Source organism: Limanda limanda, chromosome 7 (assembly GCF_963576545.1).
Source record: "Limanda limanda chromosome 7, fLimLim1.1, whole genome shotgun sequence".
Taxonomy (NCBI): domain Eukaryota; kingdom Metazoa; phylum Chordata; class Actinopteri; order Pleuronectiformes; family Pleuronectidae; genus Limanda; species Limanda limanda.
In genome coordinates, this window is record NC_083642.1 from 15,618,628 (window position 1) to 15,644,087 (window position 25,460).

General features: G+C 41.2%; 3 protein-coding genes across 3 annotated transcripts; 1 reads left to right on the plus strand and 2 right to left on the minus strand.

Annotated features, from left to right (window-relative positions):
• Window positions 1-1,900: 1,900 nt before the first annotated feature.
• Window positions 1,901-4,473, minus strand: LOC133005377 (pepsin A-like). The gene is made up of 9 exons (XM_061075040.1): window positions 4,370-4,473; window positions 3,957-4,098; window positions 3,686-3,803; window positions 3,193-3,311; window positions 2,911-3,107; window positions 2,705-2,821; window positions 2,450-2,594; window positions 2,129-2,227; window positions 1,901-2,035 (listed from the first exon to the last, which is right to left on the minus strand). Exons 1-9 carry the CDS (start codon window positions 4,426-4,428, stop codon window positions 1,901-1,903), a joined length of 1,131 nt encoding a protein of 376 aa, XP_060931023.1. The 5' UTR covers window positions 4,429-4,473.
• Window positions 4,474-6,320: 1,847 nt separating this feature from the next.
• On the minus strand, window positions 6,321-8,570 carry prok1 (prokineticin 1). Its single transcript, XM_061075541.1, has 3 exons — window positions 8,490-8,570; window positions 7,491-7,616; window positions 6,321-6,440 (listed from the first exon to the last, which is right to left on the minus strand). The coding sequence occupies exons 1-3, from the start codon at window positions 8,562-8,564 to the stop codon at window positions 6,321-6,323; spliced, it is 321 nt and encodes a 106-aa protein (XP_060931524.1). The 5' UTR covers window positions 8,565-8,570.
• A 9,891-nt stretch (window positions 8,571-18,461) lies between these two features.
• lamtor5 (late endosomal/lysosomal adaptor, MAPK and MTOR activator 5) lies at window positions 18,462-21,657 on the plus strand. The gene is made up of 4 exons (XM_061074969.1): window positions 18,462-18,582; window positions 18,710-18,771; window positions 20,531-20,648; window positions 21,246-21,657. Exons 1-4 carry the CDS (start codon window positions 18,545-18,547, stop codon window positions 21,304-21,306), a joined length of 279 nt encoding a protein of 92 aa, XP_060930952.1. The 5' UTR covers window positions 18,462-18,544; the 3' UTR covers window positions 21,307-21,657.
• The last annotated feature ends 3,803 nt before the right edge of the window (window positions 21,658-25,460 follow it).

A 25,460-nucleotide genomic window follows, 5' to 3' on the forward strand; every position in this document is an offset into this window, starting at 1 on the left:
GGAAACACCATTCCACATCTATATCGACAAGTTTTTCGAGGTCACAGGTAGGATAAGTTTTTCTTACAATTTTCATTTTTGTGATGATAACTATGTGTCTTATACAAAACCTTCCAGTGTGCCCAATAATACAGTGAAACAGCTTCGCAAGATAAATGTTTGTTTGCAAAGGTGTATTTTATTGTTCCCCTCTCACCTCTCTGTAAAGGATTAAAACTCTGCTTCTCTATCTTATATGATGTTCTTGCATTTTGCAGAATCCTCAATTCCCCACAGTTCGTCTCAGCCTCCCCTTACAACAACCATCAAAACCCTCAGAACCTCCACATCACGCCGACCAGAATCCACCGGGCCCGTCCTCTCACAGGACATCGCAGACAGCCCCAGGTGGATTAACTCATTTCCTGTTTCATGCTGGCTGTAAAGTGTTTTCACACTTTTCATACCAAGAAAAATAGTATTTCATCTGAATGTCTGTTTCCCCCTTACAGCATGTCCTGGAGTTTTGGCCTGCCCCTATTGGTCATTGTGTCAATTACAGTGATGATTGTGATCACTTTGGTTATGGGTGTAGTTTGCTGCAGAGTGAAGGCAAAACCTAAACAGCCAGGTCGGTTTCTTTAAAACTTTCATTGATTCAGTGAATTCTGTAAAAAAAAAAAGATATCTATCATATATATATATATATATATATATATATATATATATATATATATATATATATATATATATATGAACGTGTTGTTTTCAGTTGTGTTGTTTTCAGTTGCAGACAAATGTGGAGAAACTCTGTGTGAGTCACAGAAGCAAGATGTAACGGTAGGTGCTAAACAGGGAACATGCCGCCTCTGGTGACCCATGGTCACATGTCTTTATGAGAGGATTTCTTCCTCTACACGGCACCGTCTCTTGACTAAGTTTGTCTCCTGCAGGAAATGAGTGGCGTTGTCTACACAACAGTGAACTTCAAAGCTCATCAGAAGTCCAAAGAGCTGTACTCAAACCTGAGGATTCTCAAAACACGAGCGGCAGCCCTGGATGCTGAGACGGTGGAGTACTCCACGCTGGCAATCCACCAGTGAATTCAGGGGAAAGTCTCTGATTTTAACTTGGAGCTGATTCTATACACATCACTGTTTGTTTGTTTTTTATATAATCCCCCTGACCCCTTCATGAATGGAGAACAAGGGGTCCACCAGCACTTTTGGAGCTTGTAACTGCAAAAATGGACGAGATATCTTGGACTCTGCAGCTTTATTTGTCTCTTTGTCACTTTTGTGTATGTACATTTTAAACCTCTGATCTACATCTTTAAATGTATACAACAGGAGCTTTTGTGTAAATTATTGAAGGCCTAAAAAATGAAATGATAATGGGATTAAAGAAATGATCTCTCATGATAATAGCGCAAAAGGTTTGTGTGGATTCCTTGAGGTTTGATACTTTTTAAATCTTCATGGTCAAAGACCGTTGTTAGCTTGTGACATCTTATCTCTTCTCACAACTCTGTTTGGTCTCGTCAGCTTCTTCTAGATTATAGCCCAACCTTGCCCTCTGGTATTCTGACGATTAAATATTCTTTTCACAAAAACATGGTGTCAGTCATGTTTCTTTCATCAATATAAGATCTGGTTTCTCTGGGGAGTGAGCAGACTGAACTAATTCTTATTCCTGTGACATTTCGGAGCAACACTGTACCACAAACCTCCGATGAACGAAGATTTCAAATGTTTTTTTCAGGACTCAAATGTGAGCTTTGGGTTTGTCACCATGGAAACAGAGGAAAGCACACAGAAAGATGTTGTTGCTTAATTTTTTTATTAATATCTATAATTTCCACTTCTCCTGCTCATTCATGTCCTGACACATTTACAGTCAATCCATCAGGTGTCTCATCTGATTACACAGACTTGGCCAGACCAATGTACTTGGACGGGGCATCAAAGACGGCGTAGTACTCCCTGATGAAGACGTCTCCCAGGATCCAGAGGTTAGAGCCACCCTGACCAAAGCCAGTGCTGCAACCATAGTTGCTCTGTGGTGAGATGGAAGAAAAAACAACAAGTTATTCCATCAATCGTCATCATACGGTTGAAAAGTTTTCTGTTGCAGCCAGCGTTCAACTGACCTGAGAGACGTAGGCAGATGCGGGGACGGTAAAGGCCTTTCCATCGAGAGTGAAGGTGACATCAGGCATGCTCTGGATGTTCTGGCAGTTCACTGTAGCCTGGGAGAAGAACATCACACGCAGAGTTGAAGAGACCGTGCAGCAGAACAAGTTTTATTTATTGCTATTTTACAGTTTTCCAGCTGATGCAAGCAGTCAAGGTTCTGCTTAATTGTTTTTATTAGAGAGTGCTGACGTCAGAGCGCTACATGTGTGTTTACTGTGGGTTCAGAAAAAAAGGGAAAATCTCTGTCGATGGTGTGGTGTCATGGTGTGACTCACCTCTCCATACTGGTTGGTTGAGGCTCCAACCCAGGAATTCATGTTGCTGATGTCACTATTTGGGCCAACGATCAGGGAGGTGCCGGTGTCGATGATGGCCTGGCAGCCTCCGGAGCAGGCCACGGTCTGTCCGTTGATGGTAACACTGTGAGAAGGAACAGCAGAAGGTGAATTACAGTCAAGACAGAGCAATCCACCTTTGCATGTGATAAGGGAAATCAACCACTTTGCTCTGTGTCACTGATTTCCTCCTACCTGTCCATCTTGATCTGCCAGTAGGTGGCAGAGGTCAGGGGGATCCAGCTGATTTGACCAGTGTAGTGGTTGGGATCGGAACCACCGAAGACCACCTCACTGCCCTGCTGATCATTGCTGAGGAATTTAAAAAACAAACGTGAATAAATGCATTACATTTCTAGTCACAAACTCACACACAGAAGATTTCCGTCCTGTTTAAGCACCTGCTCAGGTAGACGGAGAACAGGGGCTGGGACACGAGGTTCTGCTTGATCATGTTATCGAAGACGGGCACGACGTTGTCCGAGGCGATGCTCTGGAAGGCCAGACCCAGGATGCCATCAGCCTTCATGTTGGCCATGAAGGCAGCCTCTGTCTGGCTGATTCCAAACACCTGATTGGCAATAGAGATGCCGCCCACCTGGAAATAGAACACAGCTGTCAGTCACATCGGATAAGACCAGGTCTTAATGTTCAGTGCATTCTGTTCCCGAATATTTGTTTACCTGAACAGTGTCACTGACGAGATATCCAGTCATGCTGCCAGTGCCGTACTGGATGGACAGAGGCTGGCCCAACCATTTGTAGGTGGAGGACTGCTGGGGGATGAATTTCTTGTGGTTCTCTGCAGAGGAACAACTGCTTTTTCAAAGTTTGCAAGCAACTTGGACCCTTTCTAGTGATGTAGTGAGTCACAGACTTCATAAACTGTTACAGACCATAAAACCAGTGGTGAATGACGCATTCATTTTTTTATCATTTCAATTGATCTAGTCAAAGTAGAGTTACTATTTACATATACCCAGTGCTGTGTAAGAAAAGTGGTGAAATTAAAGGAAGAATAAAGACGTGTGAAGCAGGAGTGCCTCAAAGTCCATGATTTTAGATATATATTTTTAATTCAGGAAATTGGAAGCATTATTTACTAATTCTAACACACAGAAGGAGAATACTTGAACAACAGCATGGGCTGCAGTTGCAGTCTCAGTTGTAACTCACCGCAGGCCTGGCTGGAGCAGTAGACTGAGGGGATCCACAGGTTGGAGGAGCCCGTGTCAAAGATGACGCTGAAGGACTGAGGAGGGCTGCCGATGGAGATCACACCATAGTAGGACAACTAGAGGGACAAGAGAAGACACATGACCAGGAAAATATAGTCAGGACGTGATGTTAACTGCCTTTAGAGTGTGATACACAATCGTGTTGATGTCCTTCAGTCATAGGGGGACTGGCAGAAAAAGTGAAATTAATCAAATCTGCTATTTCTTACGTCAGCATCATTAGTCATGGACTCAGTTCCAGTCTGGATGAACTTGGCCATTGGGTTGTATGGGTGCTCTTTCCTGTACTCTTCCCACAGTCCTTTCTCCTGCAGGTCTTCCCTGGCAGTCTTTCCCTTGATCAGGGGGGTCCTGCAAACAAAGTGAATAAAGAATCAGCAAAACTCACCGATGTCCAGCACTTTACAGCTGGACACGTTAGACAATAAGCTCTACCCTCTACTTTGTTCAAGTTTGAAAGGCGCGAACACTGAAAACAAGATGGAGCACGATGGCCTTTAGAGTTTCCCTGAGGAAAACCAGATGAAGAGATTGTCTTGTGACACTCGCAGCCCATTCAGGTGTGAAATGTCAGAGGAAAGAAAGTGCAGGCTGCTTTTTCAAGCAGCCAGGTCAGACTTACCTGACGAGGCACTCGGAGAAAGCCACGAGGGCTGAGAGAACGACGAGCCACTTCATCATGTTGGTTTCTTTGCCGTTAGACTTCGAGGAGTGAAGTTTCAGTGGCAGAGTTCAGCCCTTATATACAACTCGTCAAGGTTGTTTCCAAAATGTCCTTTTCTCCTAACTCTATCAGCTGGAGATTAGAGCTATATGATATGGTGATTAATAGCTTCTTATCTACTAGCAAATATCCCATTAAACAAACAGAAAATAGGAAAACATTGTAAAACTTGGAAATGTGGAGCTTGCATGTTGTTTATGTAATACGTGTATGTTCAGGGATATCTCCACATCATGAAAACACTGGGGGGGAAATGTGTAGAAAAACTAAATTGCTGAAAGAAACGTGACAAACAACTGACTGTTACTATCTAATGAAGGGCAGGTCAGTGTTTGCAGTGTGAACTTAATGTGTTGATATGTTGCTCAGGAGATTTGATCTCTGCAGCTTTTTTTTTACACTGATATGAAATATTTCCACAGGTTTCCAAAGGTGTGAGCTGTGTTGACTTGTGCAAGGTTTATCTGATAACAACAATACACAAAACAAAGACACAGAGGAGTGACTCGTGGTGTGAGCAAGAATTACAAAATGCTTTGTAGTTTTTTTAGATTATTTCATAATATGTTTGCTTTACATAATTTACTTATTTTTAAAATATTTATATTGGGTCTATAGTCTTGGGTGGCATTTGGTTTCATAAAATAGGTTTAAAATATTGACAGTAAAATGACCCCCCAAAAAATGAATCAAATTATGTCCTCTAATAAAGTTTCAAGTTATTAAGTAAAATAAAAAAACATGCAAAAAGTAAATACAGAGAAGGAGCTTTCGTTTAACTTTATGTGAGAAGATCAATTTAAAGCACATAATATTTGATGAGCTCATCATAGGTTTTTTATATAGTTTGTAAAACTAACTGAAAACTGCATGTAATTTTGTAAAAGTAACATTTCCCTCTGAGATGTAGCACAATAGTGAAGTATTCACTACTGAACCTATATACTCAAGTTAAGTATTTCCCAGACGTTTTTTGGTAAAGTTCATACATTACCTAATGTATGAGCAAGAATAATGATGATCATGAAGATTTATCATATCTTTTTCACTTTATATAAAATGTATTCACTTGAAATAATTGCATCATCTGAAAAAGTTTAACTCAAACCATCTTGTACAGAACATTTCACACAGTTTACATAACAGGATTAATAGTTACTCTTTTGATTTAGAGCTTTAAGCGCTTTGGAGCTCTTTATGTTCTCTCAACAATGTCAATTATTTCAACGAAGACAAATGGAAACCTCTGCTAGAAATACCCTGTGACGAACATGTGCGCTAATCAAATGTTTGGCCCGTGTCAGATGCCTTTGGTCATCAGTGTGGTCATATAGCAAGGTCATGAGTCTGCTGGTGGAAGTCAAAGCACATTATGACCTTCATCATAATCAGTCTACGATTAAAGCCGCACTTGTTTTCTCCATCCCATTACACAAGTTATCTTTAATCAAGCAACATGGAAAAAAAACATCCACACGTACTCCACGTTACATGACAATGTTGTGTTTGTACCTTTATTGACAATTATATCTATACATTACTCTTCTGATGAATGAACACAGGATGAGCATGAACACTAAACAGCAAATGTTAAATTTTCCTGTTTTTATTGAGGAAAACGTGTCTGAAATCGACTGTGGCTCTTGTTAGTTGCCTTGACGTCTCTTTTCCTGTGTTTGTTGTGTGCAGTAATAGAATATACAAACTATATATTAAGTGCATAGATTACACAAATTAGGAATTACAGCCAGTGAAGATAAAATATATGTTTTTGATCCTCCGCCTGTTCAGATCTTCATTCTGAGATGTTCTTTCTGCTTCTCTCTTCATCTGAATGTTTGGCCGTCCATTAATAGTCCATGTTTTTGAAGTCGTCAGTACATCTATACTTGCTCTCAGCGTATCTGGTGCACACCAGGTGGGGGAGACAGGGGCAGGTGTGGTGTTGTCTTTTCCCCGGATACGGCACCTGGAAGTGGGGGAAAAGAAAGTAATCTGACAGTTTAAATCCTTCGCCAAGTGACAGGTGGAGCTTCAGGTTTTAAAATGTGGCCCTTTAAGCGTCTGAATTCACAGATGGATGTGGTGCTAGCAGAACTAACTGTTGCCGTCGCCAGCGGATCAGTGTGATGTATGGCACTGATTACTGTGGAGTGGATCAATAGTCTCTGCATTTATCAGCAGCTTTGTCTAAAGCTCCACTCAACCTGCCAGCACTTGATATCATGTGAGTTTCCACTTACACAGAGATCAAGTGTGTGTGTGTGTGTGTGTGTGTGTGTGTGTGTGTGTGTGTGTGTGTGTGTGTGTGTGTGTGTGTGTGTGTGTGTGTGTGTGTGTGTAATTCAGCTTTCACAGTTACATTATTTGGACTTGTTTTCCTAATGGCGATAAAAAGCAAGTCCCCATGATGCAAATGGTGAAATTGTGAGGTGAAGGCATGTTTTAAGGTCATGGTTAGGTTTAGATTCTGATTAACTTCAGGTCCAGGGTTAAGATAGTAGTAATTGTGGTTAAGGTCTCCAGAAAATCGACGTCAGTCAATGTAATGTCCTCTGAAGTCATGGAGACACGACTGCGTGTGTGTGTGTGTGTGTGTGTGTGTGTGTGTGTGTGTGTGTGTGTGTGTGTGTGTGTGTGTGTGTGTGTGTGTGTGTGTGTGTGTGTGTGTGTGTGTGTGTAATTCAGCTTTCACAGTTACATTATTTGGACTTGTTTTCCTAATGGCGATAAAAAGCAAGTCCCCATGATGCAAATGGTGAAATTGTGAGGTGAAGGCATGTTTTAAGGTCATGGTTAGGTTTAGATTCTGATTAACTTCAGGTCCAGGGTTAAGATAGTAGTAATTGTGGTTAAGGTCTCCAGAAAATCGACGTCAGTCAATGTAATGTCCTCTGTGTGTGTGTGTGTGTGTGTGTGTGTGTGTGTGTGTGTGTGTGTGTGAATGCACAATCGGCTTGCCATATTATGTGTGTGTATGTGAATCTGTTCGGATTAGTAACACAACATTTCTCCCCACCTTGTGGCTGAAGGGATGGCAATCGTCCCCCTCAACACCTCTCGGGACGCATATCCTCAGACCTCTCAGCCACAGACTGACGGCACAGCACAGACCAAACCCACACTGCACATCTCTATCACAGGCCTGCAGCACAGACAGAGACAGACAATGTTGCACAGGTACGGACAGAGAATAATAAAAGAGGCAGAGAGACGTGCTCTTTCTAAAGCCAGTGAGACATGGCCTCTCATGTTAGTACACTGAAAGCCATTTTATTTATTGCCTGTCATTTCCCTAACCCATTTACAAATGAATATCAATCAGAGGACTGAGATAATGTCCCCTCGTTGTCCAGTGAACTCGAAGCGGAGGAGGATGTGGTCTCTCATCAGTCATGCGTAACCAGATTTGACAAAATCCTTCACCAAAGTGAGCTGTTCCGTTTGCATTACAATAACGTTTATGCTCATCTGAAAATATGAGATAATCGATAGTAAAATGTTTTATTTAAAGTCATCGTGGATTTTTTTTGGTGTAGATACATGACATCCAATTTCGTAGACTGAAACAGTTAATCAATTTTCCAACACAATCACTGATTGAACATGTGCTCAATGCATTTCTCAGCACCTGCTTCACAAATGTAAAGACTTCTCTGGTTTATATTGTCAAAAATGTAATATCTGTGGGTTTTAAATTGTTGGTCTGACAAAACAAGCAATGTGAAGACATCGTCTGAGGGGCAGGAAACCTGTCATGTCATGAAACCATCATGTCTGACTATTTACATGTTACTCAATAACTTGATTATTTGATTACATGTAAAAATAATGATCAGACTATCCAATAATGAAGATAATTGTTAGTTAAAAGCCATTATTACACAAGTAAATAATATTTAAATTTCAGTGTAAAAAAACAGTATCATATTCAACTTCACAGAAAAGACAGAAAAACAATTATAGAAGGGGATGATTAAATTAATTAGATTAGTCATCAGAGTAATTAGTGACTCACCCCTGTGATGATGGCTGCTCTGGACCAGCTCAGAGACACCAGGAGGAGGGACAGCAGCACGGCCGTGAATCCCATGACAGCAACAGGAGAACTGGGCTCTCGCAACACTGGACAACAGCTGCTGTTAGACACTCTCCTCCACCTCACTCTGGATCCACGACTCTCCAGTCAGTCATGAAGCTTTCCAGAACTCCTCAGAGGTGGGGTGGGGGAGCCAGACTCTCTCCCTCTCTTTACCCAACTCCGAACCCCCCCCCCCCATGTCTGAGATCTCCCCACGCCCTCCCTGTCTGTCTCCTCAGATGCTTCGTCATCCTGCTCCTCCGGATGATGGCTGATGGATGGTCACCCTGGCCCTCTCTACTTGTTTATTATTTGCCTTTTACATGCTGTGAAGTTTCCATGACTCTAATATTTCAAGCCGACACATATTATATGGAAACCTACCTCACAACTGATGGCATTGATGTGCAAGTAAAATGAATCTGACATCTGTTTGTGAAAAAATGGAAACCCTGAGGTATTTCTCAATCTGGGGCAGAAAAAAGAAGAACAGAATTTAACATTGCAGCCATTTATCAAGTTTACTGAAATTATCACAGCCTGACTCATGGACCAGGCTGCAAATAATACCTTTATATGCTGGAAAGTGATATTCCTTATTCTATTAAAGTATATGTGTGCCAGTACGGCCATGTACAGCTGTTGTCACCCTGAGCTGTATCACCTGTTATTCCACACTGAGAGAATAAATCATCTGAGGCCACACACTAGTCTGCTTTGTCACATAAGCTATTCATAACTTCTGTAGGGTGTATGATGTTAAAGATGCTTTTAGTGCATATCGTATGAATTAATGTGAACATTAAAATGTGTTACTTTTCTGCCCAAATGATGCCAGATGGGGTCGTTTTGAGTTAAAGAAAACTTGGTTAGTTTCCAGGTCTAAAATGAATCCATTATTTTACATTTATTTCATTAGAAAACCAATAAATAGCACTAATAAAGTTTTAATATTTGGAAAACCTGCCTTTACAGCTCTCTGACATTACTTATGAAGTCATATTGTCACTAAATTGAAAACAAAACATGAACAATGAGTCTCGATATATCTGACTTATGGAAGCCATAAGACAGGGTATGGCAGGATGATGATACATCGACTCTGAGTCTGATTTGTATTTGAGGTTGGGTTTGTCTCATCTGCAGATTTACTGTGGGGGTGGCCGTATGTAAAAAGTTATGGGTGTTTATTTAGTGTTTATGGCAACCTGCTTTCATACAGGATAAAATATTCATTTTGTTTGTGTGTGTGTGTGTGTGTGTGTGAGTGTGTTTGTGTGTGAAAAAGGTATCTTGCCATATGCGTAAACCTGCCCCTGCGTGTGTGTGTTTGCCTACGTGCATGCTCGGACAGTGATAGGCAGCAGGCTGTCAGCGGAGGCGGCCGGGCTCTGCTGATTAAAGCAGTGGGGAAAGAAATATGAGTGTGAGAAGAGGGGAGGAAGAGAGAGAAGAATTAGAGAGGAGGGGGCTGCATACCCCATGAGTTAGTCAATGGGACATTACCCTGCTGCTGCACAGGTGATGGATTCCTCCAATGCAGTGGCCACATAATTACATTCAGCCTTTTCTGCCCCGTCAGCAGGAGCGGTGAAGCTTCACTGTCTTGGGACAGGCAGCAGAAATCATGCAGGGACGTGAGCCAACTGGTGCTGGCCTGCAGCCCACTTTGAAATAAAACCAGTTCTGAAACACATCGTAAAAGTTCTCTGATGTATACTCATTGTATTAACACCATACTTTATGAACAATAAAGAAAATTCATTGGCAAAATGTTTATTGCATTTGTCAAAGTTTAAATAGTTTGTCATGCTGAATTGTTTCTGAATTACATTGTTATGATTGGATGGTGGCGACAAATGCTTGTTTTTGCTTCTAGGCATGATTACATTTCTTAGTGAAAAGACCTGAGTGTACTTCTATCTATCTATCTATCTATCTATCTATCTATCTATCTATCTATCTATCTATCTATCTATCTATCTATCTATCTATCTATCTATCTATCTATCTATCTATCTATCTATCTATCTATCTATCTATCTATCTATCTATCTATCTATCTATCTATCTATCTATCTATCTATCTATCTATCTATCTATCTATCTATCTATCTATCTATCTATCTATCTATCTATCTATCTATCTATCTATCTATCTATCTATCTATCTATCTATCTATCTATCTATCTATCTATCTATCTATCTATCTATCTATCTATCTATCTATCTATCTATCTATCTATCTATCTATCTATCTATCTATCTATCTATCTATCTATCTATCTATCTATCTATCTATCTATCTATCTATCTATCTATCTATCTATCTATCTATCTATCAGTGGTGGGAAGTAACAAAGTAGAAATACTTCGTCACTGTACTTAAGTAGATTTTTCACATATCTGTACTTTACTTGAGTATTTATTTTCCTGACGACTTTTAACTTTTACTCGCTACATTGGAGGACAAATATCTGTACTTTCTACATCTTACATTCTCAAAACTGGCTCGTTACTTGAGCAGCGGAGGTTGGCGCAACGTGCACCTTTACACACGGCGCACCTCTCTCTCGCTCTCTCGCTCCTGCAGGAGCTCGGTTCAGTCTTTATTATTAGGGCCCGAGGACTGACAGGCACTGACAGACGTGCGGCCCTATTGAAATTGTAAGGATTATTATTCAGGCAAATTAATTTGTGTCAACATCTGCACATAAATACATAGCTCGAAGCAGCAAGTGGTTAACTTTTCTTAAAGAAAATATTGGAAGTAGTTGGTTTAAACAAAAACTGTTGGCAAATAGACTATCATTGGTTGGCCGGGTCTACACGTAGTAAACAAAACAAACAGATTTAAAACAAGACGAGATGGAAAAACAAACAACACAACCAATTATATAAGCAAACGCAAAAACAACTTTCAGCCAACACAACCAAAAACAAACACTGTCGTGGACTACTGCACATTCACGCACACAATTCAGGTTTTTTAATGGACCTTGCCAAATGGAACCCTGGGTAATCAGGCCCAGTTTTCCACTCACTATAATGCCAATATAATTTTTGCAAAGATATTATATATCTATATATTGCCAATTCCAATCCTTAGTTGCCCTTTGTGCTGACTAAACACAACTTAGAATCTGTTGAGTCTGTATTGTACAAACTGGCTAATGTGTACAACTTCAAGCAGGGTTGTGTCTTCACTTTGTCATCCCTACAGGCAAGATACCCTACAGGTGTATTGTCACCCTGCTGGAAACAAACGCAGGCCCATTCATTGAAAATAGTCTCATGATAAATAAACAGGCTTACATGTAGATGCGTGGACAAGCTGGCGGGCAGGTATACAGGCAGTTACAAAATACAGCTAATAGACACAAAAGGTTAATTTGGTCTATTAGTGGAAGTCTATTAGTGGCAGGTCTAATAGTACTTAGGTAGACTCAAGAGTCACTTGTTTATTCTGTTGTGTTGATTCTTTGTTGTCTCTAGAAGTTCAGATGCACTTGTCCAATACTATTTTAACCTCAGCATCTCGGGTTCAAAATTTGTAAAATTGTACATTATATATATAGTGTTGTTATAATTTTTCAGTCAGTTGAAATAAATCCTGAAGAGAACAATTTTGGGTTGTTTTGTGTCTGTATAGGTCTACTATAAAAAGCACTTAGCATTTTTAATTTTGGTCCTTGTACTTTTGATACTTAAGTACATTTCAACACCAGATACTTTTGATACTTAAGTACATTTAATATGAGCAACTCTAAGACTTTTACTCAAGTCATTTTCTGACGGGTACTTTTACCGGAGTCACTTTCAAGTAAGATATCTGTACTTTTACTCAAGTATGGCTTTCAAGTACTTTATACACCACTGCTATCTGTCTGTCTGTCTGTCTATCTGTCTGACTGTCCATCCGTCCGTCCGTCCGTCCGTCCGTCCGTCCGTCCGTCTATCTATCTATCTATCTATCTATCTATCTATCTATCTATCTATCTATCTATCTATCTATCTATCCATCTATCTATCTATCTATCTATCTATCTATCTATCTATCTATCTATCTATCTATCTATCTATCTATCTATCTATCTATCTATCTATCTATCTATCTATCTATCTATCTATCTATCTATCTATCTATCTATCTATCTATCTATCTATCTATCTATCTATCTATCTATCTATCAGAGGTGGGACCAAGTCATTTTTTTGCAAGTCCCAAGTAAGTCTCAAGTCTTTGCCCTCAAGTTCCGAGTCAAGTCCCAAGTCAAGACAGGCAAGTCCCGAGTCAAGTCCAAAGTCAAGACTGACAAGTCTCAAGTCAAGTCCAAGTCCTGCAGTTTGAGTTTCGAGTCCTTTCAAGTCCTTTTGATCACAGAGTAATAATATATTTACACAGATCATGTATGCTTTTAAAATCTGTATTTATTTATTAAAACAAGTGCAATTGAAATTGCACTTGCGGGGGCCGCTCCTATGCAGTGCAAAAAAGGACAACGGCTCATAAATCCAATCCAAAAACAGTTATTTAAGTGCAATGACATTAAACATGTCAAACATTAAACATTTAACATGTCAACACAACATTTAAGAACTTTTGGGAGGACATGTCAAGACATGAACCACATGACAGCTAAAATAAAAAGTTAAAATGCCGCTGTCCCACTGTATATCTAAACTTTTGGTTAAACTTTGGTCCACCTTTAGAGCACTAGTCTACAAACGTTTTGAGTTTGAGCAGCAGCTGATTTTCAAGGTGAGTAGAGCTCATCCTGGTTCACTTTGCAGTGAACAGCAATCAGGCACAGCTGAAGAGTCACCCGCAGGCGGCCAGTAGGCTATTGAGTTTCAGGCAGTGTTGTCCATGAACGAGTTCAAAAGAACGCGTTCATTGAACATTTTTATGAGAACGTTGAACTAAACGCAACTTAATGACAAATAATGAATTTGAACGGTAAACACGTTCATATTATCTGTCTAAAACGAAGGCTTGCACCATGTCGTTGCGATCATTGTTGTGTTTATTTGAAATGAAATGCAGTCTTACAGGGCAAAATACCGTCTGAAAGTTGCAATTCCGTTTTTCAACTTTTTTTTGTTGAGGGGGGGGGCTCTTGCATAGAGCCCTAAATATGCTAGGGCCGCCCCTGTGTAGCGCAGTGATTCTCTGTATGGTGCGCTCCACCGGTGCGGCGCGGAGGCTTAAGGCCGGCGCATGCTTCTGCGTTTTCACGGGAACGGAGACGCAGGAGCCCTTCCGGGCCCCTCACGGCCCTTCCTACGTCCTTACGTGCGTCGGTCAATTTTTCTAACTAGACGGCAAAGCCCCGCAAGCGTCACCCGGCCGCGAGGGCTGTGATTGGTCTGCTGACTACATCATTTCCGGAGTCGCATTTCCGGTTCATGCCCGAAACCACGGAGGATTTAGAAGAACGAATATGGACCAGATAGAAGAGCACTTGGCAGAAGAGATCCGACACTATGTCCACTAGTATAACCCGTCACTAACCGGCGGATTTTTCCGCCAGAAAAAGGCTCTGAGGAGCCGCCGTGGCGATGTAAATAAATCGCTCTTCTTCGTGCAACACACGAAGAAGAGCCGACTTCGACAAAAAACATTACTGCGCCTAGTGTTCTGGCGGGGAATTGCATGGCAACACGCGCAACGGTTGGAGAACCATGAATGAGAACGAGTCCTGCGTTACAGCTGCGTGCCTGCGGGCCCCTGACGACGCAGAAGCATGCGCCGGCCTTTAACAGGCGCGGGACCGGGAGGAGAAAATGCGAAGCGGATCTAATATTATAACTAATGTTTTGACGTCGCACTCTTTAACGGCAGAGCAGTAAGCAAATCGCTCTTTCGCCGTAGCCAGGGGTCTGCAGCCCCTCCGCAGTGGATCCATGTGCAGTGTTGTGCCTGTCGCGCATATTTTTCACGAACAGTGAACTTTACGATCAGTTTTCATATGTTGAATGTGCACGTTAGGGAACGTCATCCACTCTATGCAGCATCTACCACTGCAGTGAGAATTGCCTTGCCTTTCGTTACTTTACACCCCTGACGGACACATACAGAATGAAAGATACAGAGCGTTCCTTAATAACATACTTTTTAATCTTTGGGTTTTGGGGAAAGGGGCAAGTCTTATCAAGTCAAAAGGCTCAAGTCCAAGTGAAGTCACGAGTCATTGATGTCCAAGTCCAAGTCGAGTTGCAAGTCTCTTTACATTTTGTCAAGTCGAGTCTAAAGTCATCAAATTCATGACTCGAGTCTGACTCGAGTCCAAGTCATGTGACTCGAGTCCACATCTCTGCTATCTATCTATCTATCTATCTATCTATCTATCTATCTATCTATCTATCTATCTATCTATCTATCTATCTATCTATCTATCTATCTATCTATCTATCTATCTATCTATCTATCTATCTATCTATCTATCTATCTATCTAGCGTCTCCTTTTTGCTCCGTTTTGTTTACAGTTTTTCTCAATTGGTTTGGCTCATTTCACGAAACAGAAATGACATTCTCAGAGCACTAAGTGCAATTGGCAAAATAGCCTATATGCAGTGTTGGGAAGGATACTTTCAAAACGTATTCCGTTACAGAATACAGAGTACATGCCCAAAAATGTAATCTGTAACGTATTCCATTACATTAACTAATCTGAGTAACGTATTCTGAATACTTGGAATACTTCCGGTTTGTATTGCATTTTTTAAGTGTATGATTGCCGCGTTGTTATAGTCAGTGGAGCAGCAGCAGTTTAAACTCTCTCTCCGCCGATGCGGCGGGCCAGCTGGATGTCCGGCTCCCATCCACTCCCACCTCTGTGCCGGCCCCACCGGAGGCTGAAGGACCCCCCCCCCTGCGCCAAGGCTGCCTCGCGCCGTGCTACGATCGTTTCGGCGTCGAGACATTTTATATGATATAAATGATAAAGTATGCATCCCATAGTTTGTATTCCCCTTCTGTTGTCCTGGAGTTTTAATTTTACCAATTTTACCGATCACATTATTAAATGCCCCCCTCTGCCCATCCACTACAGACACACAAGCAGTCATAAAGATAAAAAGAGAGGGGGGGCGGCGGAGAATACGTAATTTACGCTCGACACCCGACATTGAACGGAGAGAACAGCGGAGAAGTTCTTGAAGATGGATGAAATTAAATTGGGACGCTGTTGCAGTTAATGTTGGAGCAACAAGTGACTATATGCTTTTATACTACTGGGTCAACGGGTGATATTATTAGCGCTGCCCGGCGCTTCAGCGTCCGGTGTGAACCCGGCGTGCCTCGCTGGTCTCCTGCAGAGCCATGACAGCGGAGCTCTGGAAGCGCAGGTCGATCTTCTCTCACCAGGTGCTGGAAGGGCAGCTTGCGGATCAGCAGCTCCGTAGATTTCTGGTAGCGACGGAACTCTCTCAGAGCCTCGGTCCCGGGGCCTGTAACGGTCCCGAGCCGGTAGCGGTGAGGCTTCTTCACGCCGCCGGGGGCCCGGGCGCTCTTACGGCAGCCCTGGTCTCCAGCTGCTTCCTGGGGCCTTTGCCGCCGGTGGATTTACGAGAGAGTGAATAAACTCGAGAAGTACCGTCATGTAATCCACTGATTTCAACAATGTAACTGTATTCTGAATACCATCTATTTAATTTGTAACTGTAACGGAATACAGTTACTCATAATTTGTATTCTAAATACGTAACGCCGTTACATGTATTCCGTTACTCCCCAACACTGCCTATATGGTTCAGCACAACTACATGGATCACCTTCAAAAGGTCATATCTTACCCAAAACAGTTAACTCAAGCTTCAAAACCAAATCATTTTCTCACATAAATAGTCAGTGCCCCCAAAATGAAAAGTTCCTTCTCGATTGCTGTGGCTCATCTCTCAGGGGAAAAAGGACATTCTCCAAGGTTTAAATACATTTGCCAAAATAACCTGGATGGTTCAGCAAAACTCCATGGCACACCTGCAAAAGGTCATATCTCTCCCAATACAGACAACTCATCAGTCAAAACTAAATCCTTTTCTCATACAAATAGTCAGTGACCCCAAAATGAAAAGTCCCTATGGCATTGTTTAAACACTACAGGTCAAAATGTTTAGATGTTTTGTCAGTATGGCAGTGGACCATAGACATATCCTTCATGTGCACATTTCAATCTTGGCTCAGTCCTTTGACACTGAATGGTTTCAGTAGATGTTTTCTTTCCAGAATACTATTTGTAAACAGAAAAAAGATTAATTCAAGGTTTCACATAAAATACTTTATTGCAGTCATACAGCCATGGAAATTGTTACAGTAATTGCCATACATCGTGGTTACAGTAACAGAAAATGTGTACAGCACAATATACTGTGGGACAATAAGCACATCAAAACTAAAATTAGGTATAGCCTACACTAACAACACATAGAGTAAGAAACTAAAGTAAAGCTAGGGTTTCACTAGTTTTCATCCTCACTCTCCTGCTCATCCTCGTGCTCATGTCTGTCTGGCCACAGATTTTCATCAACCTCACATCTGATGTTCTCCCTTGCTATGCAATGGGGGAAGAATCTGCGTGCATGCTGTAACCATCCCTGACACTGCTCTGCTGTGACATCACCACAAGCAGCATCCATTGCCTGGAGAAGGGACCTCTGGTTTTGAGCCTGATGCTCATAGACCCTCTGCCTCCATGCAGATAAAAACTCCTCGATAGGATTGAGGAATGGGGAGTAAGGTGATAAGAGCACCAACAGCATTCTTGGATGGGCAGTGAACCACGCCTGATGAGCGGGCCACGGTGGAAGCTTACATTGTCCCACACAATGAAAAATGTGTGGGAATAGACAGTATTACCATTTGTATTTACTTGTTTACTTTGACTTTATTTCAATAAATTTGAATACTACAGTTAACTCTACCATCAATAATTCCATAGTTGACTGACCACATACCTGTTTTCCCTGCGGAATGTTTGGATGATAGAGGACACTGTAGAGCGTAGCACATTAGGCTGAACTACCTGCCTCTGCCATTGTGAGGCCATGGTTGACCACATGGTCCACAAGTGTAGCCAGAATTTCATCTGGCACAAATTGTTGTCTTTGTCCTCCTCTGCCTCTTCCCCCTTCTCCACCACCACACACCCTTGCTCCTCTTCCTCTTCTTCTTCCTCCTCTTTCTCAAGCAGGCAGTTGCCCTTGGTCGTTTCCCTGGCCAGGTGCTTCCATGTTCATAAATTGTACTGAACTTGGCCAAGCTCTAGATATTTGATGGAAGCATTTATACTCCTGGATAGCACCTGTCAGCTAACTAAACTTACTGTGTGATGGTGATCGGATGTGTGAAACTCCCCCTTGATTAGTAAAGTTCTAGTTGCACCTGAAAATTAAGCCGATGATCCAAGAGATCCATATTACAGTATATATCATGATGTTTTTCATGGTATTATGTGCCTGAAAGATATTGACAGAGGAGTGAACTATTGTGCAGGTGATGATGTAAACAATGAAATTATGCCAACATGTTCTGCAGAGAACAACCACTTGACTGAGAAGCAACATTCAGTTTAGACCAACAAGATATATTCAATTGGTTATTGGGCTAACTGAAGGCAATTGTACCTAACCGTTTGCAAGGTGTCCTAAATCATATGAAAATTGTGCTTGTCATGTGTAAGGCTGTGCTAATACAATTGCAATTTGATTAAAGGAATGAGATCTTCCAATCTGTTGTGAACAAGTGCCCAGTGGTTTGGAGGTTTGCACGTGTAGTTTTGAGAATGTCATTTCTGTTTCGTGAAATGAGCCAAACCAATTGAGAAAAACTGTAAACTCTCTTGGAATCGCGGTCAGTGCCGTTTGCTCTTCGTAGGGACCCGTAGACCACGTGACGGTCACCTGCCTGGATCCGGAAGCTGTGAGGAAGTCAGCCACAACAATAAATCTGTTGTCGGAACTTGTTTGTTTCTGAAGTTTCTGCCTGTGTTAATGATGGAGTCGACCCTGGAGCAGCACCTGGATGATACGTAAGTGAACACCAGCCTGTGTGTGAGGTCGTGTGTGAGATGTTTGGATGTTAATTACGACTTTTCTCTCCTTGTTTTGTGTGCTGTGTTGTGTTGTGTTGTGTGTCTGTCTGTGTGGTTGTGGCAGCATGAAGAACCCTGCAGTTGTCGGTGTGCTCTGCACGGACCAACAAGGACACAACCTGGGCTGTAAGTTAACACTGAGTTAGACACTTGTTCTGTGAGAGTTCTGAAATGTCTTCACACCAAGCTGACGTCTGACCGAACGAGTCAAATCACAAGTCAGCTGAGTTTAGAGAAACCGTGTTGCCTGCTGTCAAATCAACCAAAAGTATAAACACTTTTTACTTTGGTGGATGATTACTTAGATATTTTACTTATATTATATATTTACTCGTGTACAAGTAATACTCCACAAAAATGATATAAGCATCATGAATGTTGGTCAGTCGATATCACCTCTTAGCACTATAAATGTCACATTTCTTTTAAATGTTAAAAATATTTAGATAAATCCTTATATCCATATATGTTGGATATAATATATGTATGTTGATCTTTTGATATATTACTATTGATTAAAATTATAATGTGATAAAGTTTTACTGCCCAGTCCAAGCTTCAGATATAGTAAATGCATATGCACATATTAAAACGACTGGTGCTGACAATACATGCTTTACAGTCACTGCACATCGATTAGCAATAGAAGAATATGCAAATAAAGGAACAGGAAGTGCAATGATAAAGCAGAAATCAAGTCAACAGAAATTTGAGATTCAAGAGAAAAATTTAAAACATAATAAAATGCTTTGAAAAGACCCTTGGTAGAGGGCATAACTCTGCTGAGGCCAATTAATCCTGCACATGCTTGTCCAGCTCTGATAGGAAAAATATACAATTTGTCCTAAAATATCCTGGACCTGCCTCCTCATCAAGTTGTTCTCAAACTTTCTGCTTCAACTGCACAATCTAAACCACAGACCCACATTCGACAAGATTTTTGCTCTTAAATGTTTTATTGCAGGAAGTACTTGAAGCGTGGTCAGTCAGTCATTAGGATGAAGATATATTGAAAATAGATGATACCCCTTTTTGCCAGAGTCCCCCTGCAACTCTTCAAGGACAATCTTTATGTTTTACTTAAAACTGTTAATGGTTGAAGTAAAACTGCAGGATGTCTCATTTCAGAATAATTTATATTATCTTATTTGATTTAAGTAATCCTTAAAGTCTGAACTTAATCTAAAATTATTCGTCATACTAAATTTGTGGAGTATAGTTGTGTCATCTAAATCTGTAAAGAAACTTGTATCTAAAATCAATAAATGTAGATGTGGAAAATACACAATATTTACCACTGAATTGCTACAAAGTAGAAGTGAAAGGTAGAAGAGTAAGTGAGTAAATGTACTTATTTATGTTCTACTACTTGTGTTCTACACATTAATAACACAAACAACTGACTGATTATGTTTCTTTATACAACCGTGAGTTATCGTTAGTATAAATAGTATTTGAGATATTGGAAAAGCAGTATAGATCATTTTATGTAATGCTCACACTTTTGTTGAAGCTTTCACGAGTCTCAAAACATCAAGTTCACTCATCGAGCAGCACAACACTTCATTTGTCCTGCATGACTAACTTATCAAAAGTAAATACACCTAATAACCAGATCACTGCAGCCATTAAACTGAAAATCACTCTACCACTAGGATAGACACTATTTCTCAGTTAAACTTAAATGTAGAAACCCAGAGAGGTAAGATCTGGTCGGTTTTATGTCAGGAAAAAAATGTTGATTTGACTTCTCAAGTGTTAAATGCAGCGTGTAATGTGAGACAGTAATTGTAGCTTGGCATGGTGAAGTTAATTAAAAAATGTTAAGGATTGATGTGTCTTCAGTATTGCCATCTGACATTCCTTTAAATTTCCCAATCGTCAGGCCGCGGCTCGCTGTCTGATGAACATGGCGGTGTTGTGTCAGTTCTGGCCAAACAGGCTGCAGCTCTCTCCAGAGACCCAACAGACGCTCCGACTGTGTGCCTGGAGTCTGAGTCAGGGTGAGCACTGACACCACCTTCTGTCTGTTATTGGACCTGGTCTCCTTTTTCTCAGTTTCCATGAATCTACAATTTTTTTTCTTTGGCGGTTTTGATGAATTCCTGTCGAGCTCTGTAAATCTGGAAGAAGTCGCTGAAAATTATGCAGAATCAAAGATTGAACGCCTCTGCTGGAAAGTCTTGGCACAGGAGTGTTTTCTCATTTGTGTGGTTATGCTGCCACCCTCTGGATGCTGTAAAAACATCATCTGCTGCACTTGTATGAGTGACTTCAACAATACTTAATACTTAAAAACAAATGATAATGAGTAAGAAGTCATACTAAACCTTCAACCTTATATTGATGTATTCTACTAGGTGTAGATCAATGAGTATCAATATGAATTAAAATAAATGATCAGGTCAGACATTAAGTCTCAGCTGGTGGCTTTAATCTATTCTGATTATTAGTGATAAAATACCATTAAACGTTACTCAACTATTAAGTTGTGTCAGTGGTGGTTTGATCTTTATAATAAATTAAAGGCTAATGTTCAAATCATTTACATTCACACTAATCCTACCATATATTAACTTTTTGTTCTGTTTTTTCTGCAGAAACATTCTGGTGAGGAGTCATGGGACCATCACAGTAGCGGTTCACAAGATAGCATCTTAAAGACGGCGGTGCCCACAGAGCGGGATTATTGTAAAGAAATGTACATGTTAACAAACAAACAAACAAACATCTGAATGAGCTCTGAGAAAGAGAAGTTCCTCATTGATCTGCTGTGTTTGCTGTATTCAAACCAGAGTGTTTACTAATGTTCTAACAGCCACTGAAAACTGGAGCGTGAATTACCTGTATTATGCTTTTCTTTAAAATGAACACACACCAATCTGGTGGTAATACTATTTAATTGATGTTGTTAGCGGAACAGGTCACGATGTGATGTGTGCGTGCACATCCTTCAGTCCAAGTCAGTCATGCAGAGATTAACGACTCTTAATAAAGTTTAACTTGACTGTGCTGTCCTCTTCTTTGTTAAGTATTTATTATGTTATCCTTTGCTCAGTGTTTCACGGTTAACCAGACATGTTCTTTGGCAGCTGTGCATCATTCATCCTTAACCTGAAAAGACAGGATTTACAGTTTGCAATCATTGATGCAGCCATGAAGCAATGCATGACTGAAATGTCGCATTTGTTGACTGCATGGGAGCGTGTGCGGACAAGGAAAGGGGCAGCACCTCTTCTGACTGCAGGTATATTGAGATGAGAGTGGGTTTGTCAGCACTCTGCCTCCTGCCCTCCTCAGCTCACACACACATACACACTGCTTCAAACCGCAGAGGCTGACAGCACAGCGCATCCCGGTGGCGCACCAGAGGGACGTCTGCGGTGGCACTTGATGGTTAGACCGCAGAGCTCTCTTATATCTCTATCTCTCTCTCTCTCTCTTTCTCTCTCTCTCTCTCTCTCTCCCCCCTCCTGAGCCCGCAGACGAGGGTCATTGCTTCTCATCAGTCACGTGGTTCTCCTCAGTGAAAGCTCCTTTGCCTTCCTGCGGCTCCTCGGCTCAGCCCAGCGGTGTTGAGGCTGAGATGTAAGATGCAACTCCAGAGGGGCCCGCTAGTATAGAGGCAAAGTTATGGCACGGCCGTCCTCGGAGGGAAAGGTCCTGCAGCAGCTCCTCTCTGCCAAAAAGTCCATCACCGGCGACGCGCACGCATTTCTGGGACGCACCACACCGGAGCCAGAAGCCCCCAAATTACGCACCAAATTAAACTAATTGAATTCTGGGGACAGAAGCGAGTCGAGGGCAGAAGGAGAATTCAGGTAACTTTCCCAATTTTATCCACATATATGTCTATGTTTTTTTTTAATTTTTCATCTTTATTTGCTTTCAACTAATGGAAAAAATTAAACAGTCCAGATATGTAGATACAGCCTAGAATCTAAGATAATGGAACTAAGAATTTATATTTACAATTTAATTGAATGGTGAACTATTTTTCCCCGCAAAACTTTTCTCTGCCAAAAAATTGTTTGTTGTTCTCTGCCCACCCCCTCCCACATTGCGCAGGTTTGTGGCTCAATTATTGTCCCGATGGCAGCTAGATGACATCTTGTTTAAAATTCTCCGCTGATTTTCTCCCATTCTCACTGAACGACCCCCTTCTCGCCCCCCCAGCAGCAGTTGACTGGAGTTGAGTGAGGGGCTGCGATGCAACAGGCCTGAGTGAAGAGCAGATCACCTCTGGCTCACAGCCCGCCACAGTAAGAGCTCTCTGTTTTCTCTTCACAGTCATAAGGTGTTGTGTGGACTAAGCCAAAAAGCTCTCAGCTGAACACTCTGCATTTAAAAGCCTGTAATCCCACAATTCCTCATGACTGATGTCTGGATTTTTCCTAGAACAAAATGTAGATGTGAGGCTTAAGTCATCTCGGAGGAAACAGGCAGACAGGCAGACGATGCAGGAGAAAATTGCAAGAAAAAGTTACTTGGAAAAAAACACTGGTATTTTCTGTCAGAAATGTGAAAATGCTGATCCAGTTTGAGAAGAAATCTCCCAGTGAAAAATATTTCAGTTATTAATGCATAATCGTTTAAGAGCCTTTTATTAATTGAGGTTTGGTAACACGTGAAAGATCACGATAGTTTCCTGTTTCGTAAATGATCATTAACCTTTTTACTTTGACAATAGGCAACTCTTCTGAGCCCAGCGACGCTTTTCAGAAAGAAGCAATGTGAGTTAACACTTGTTCATCTCTGATGATCAGGTAGAGATTCTGAATGGGCTTTTACATTTTTTTTATGTCCAGTCATCACCGTGAGTGGAACATATATTTGTCTGCAAGCTAATGGGAGTTTATAAAAATGCTGTCATTCCACAACTGTAAGACAGCAGAGGGAGATGCATGGGAGTGAATGCTGAGGTTGGCTTTAATCAGACTTTAATCTTTAAGTGAATTTCAACTTGAAGATTCCCAATTGTTTATTTTGCTGAACACTTTCCACTCACAGTTTGCTCTCAGGCTCATCTCCCAATTGTCGATTCTGCGTTTCACTTGTTTTCCTTGAACACGGATAAGACTCTGACCTTTATGTGCAGACTCCAACTTTAACTCTGCAACTCATAGATTTGAGCTCATAGGATTTTCAGTTCGGAAAGGCATTTTAACCTGTTCAGCTATTTCAGGTCAGACTTCGTGTTGCTTCACGTTTCTCTCCTGCTAATTCAGTTCATATTCAGCTGCTGTCTTCAAGTTTGTTTTCCTGCTAATTTAGAATTTTGGAGGTGGGACTGTTTGAGCTACATTGCTTTTTCACAGATCCTCTCTCAGTAAGCTTGATTGTCTTCTTTCTTTTACTGTGAGCCATTGTGGGCGGCCCATTCAAAGAATGACGCTGTCTTACTGAATTGTGTGTTTGTCTTTTTTTTTTTTTACCTTGAAGCATGTCTGTGCAATGTGCAGATGTTCTGTCAACTCTTGCCTTCCAGCTGAAGTGTGTATTTAGTGAGCTGTCATTTGCTGCTCTCTTTGACAGGTTCTTTTAAAGCAATGGCATGCAGTCAAACAACTAACTATTCTATAGCCAGTGCTTGTTGACAAAGGGACACTAACTAAAACAGGAAGTGTCACAGTAGTACAAACATGTTGACACTCTAAACCTGAGGAGCAGGGCGGCGAGGTTTCCTAATGCACAGCTGTGGAAGATGGGGGTGTTGTCCTGCCTTCTGGACCAACCGCTTTCCCTCTAATGTTGGGGCAAGAGCGTTGAAGTCGGCTGCAAAAATAAACCGGGCAATTGATTTAACTTCCTATTATTAAGAAAATATATATAGATTGGAGGAGCTTGAGAATGGGCTATTTGATAGCTATCTTTTTAACAATCCACCAGATGTGTCTGTGTGTGTGACGGGTCACCCTGAGCTGATATTCAGTGCAGCTATCACAACCTGGATCAACTTATGTGTGTTAAACCTTCCTTTCTGCAGTGGCCCAAATTAAAACAAAGCAAAGGGCTCAAAGGGCTCGATTAGTGTCTATACTTTTACCACCTTGACTAAATCATGATTACAATATACAGTTTATGATTTGTTTACATTTGAAAAGGGGTTTGGTTCAAGTGCTTCACCTGTTTCCACATGTTCGCTGCATCAGAGTGCAGCAAGCTGGGCTCTGACAGTCACTCTGACAGGTTCACGAGACGATGGTTACCTGGCGTGTGCCCAGCTGAGCTTCTTGTTGACTTTCCGTCACAGACGAGCATGTTTAGTCATTAGCTCTGCTTGTCACGGTTATCATAGTAAATGAAAAGAGAGTGTGAGGAAGAAGAGTGCGACTCTCTGTCTCTGTGCTGCACGTGTTGAGTCATTCTGCTGACTGTAGCATTATTTCTGCATCCCAGTGCACAGGCTGGATTCTCTGACGTCTGCATTTGTTCATTAAATATGTCAACAGGTCGTTTCATTTACAATTTTAATTATCGCTCATAACCTGAACCGATGTCCATACATTTTTTTTGATGGGTTGGGGTATTTACATTTTATAGCAGATCCCAATAAACATATTCAGGGAACTAATTTCCATTAGTGTGCCCAATTTGGTGCAACTTGAATTAGTTTACTGGAGGTATGTGACATACCAGTTTAAGAAGCAATGGGGACACAGAAACACGCAATAAACTGTGACAATGCCAGCAATTATAAGTGAGGTATTTCAGTTATTCATTGCACTCTTCTTCTTGCAGGTGCTAAGCTAATCTTGATGCAGCCAACCTGAAGATGACACTCAGAGAATAGGAGTTCTGACTTTATTCTTCAC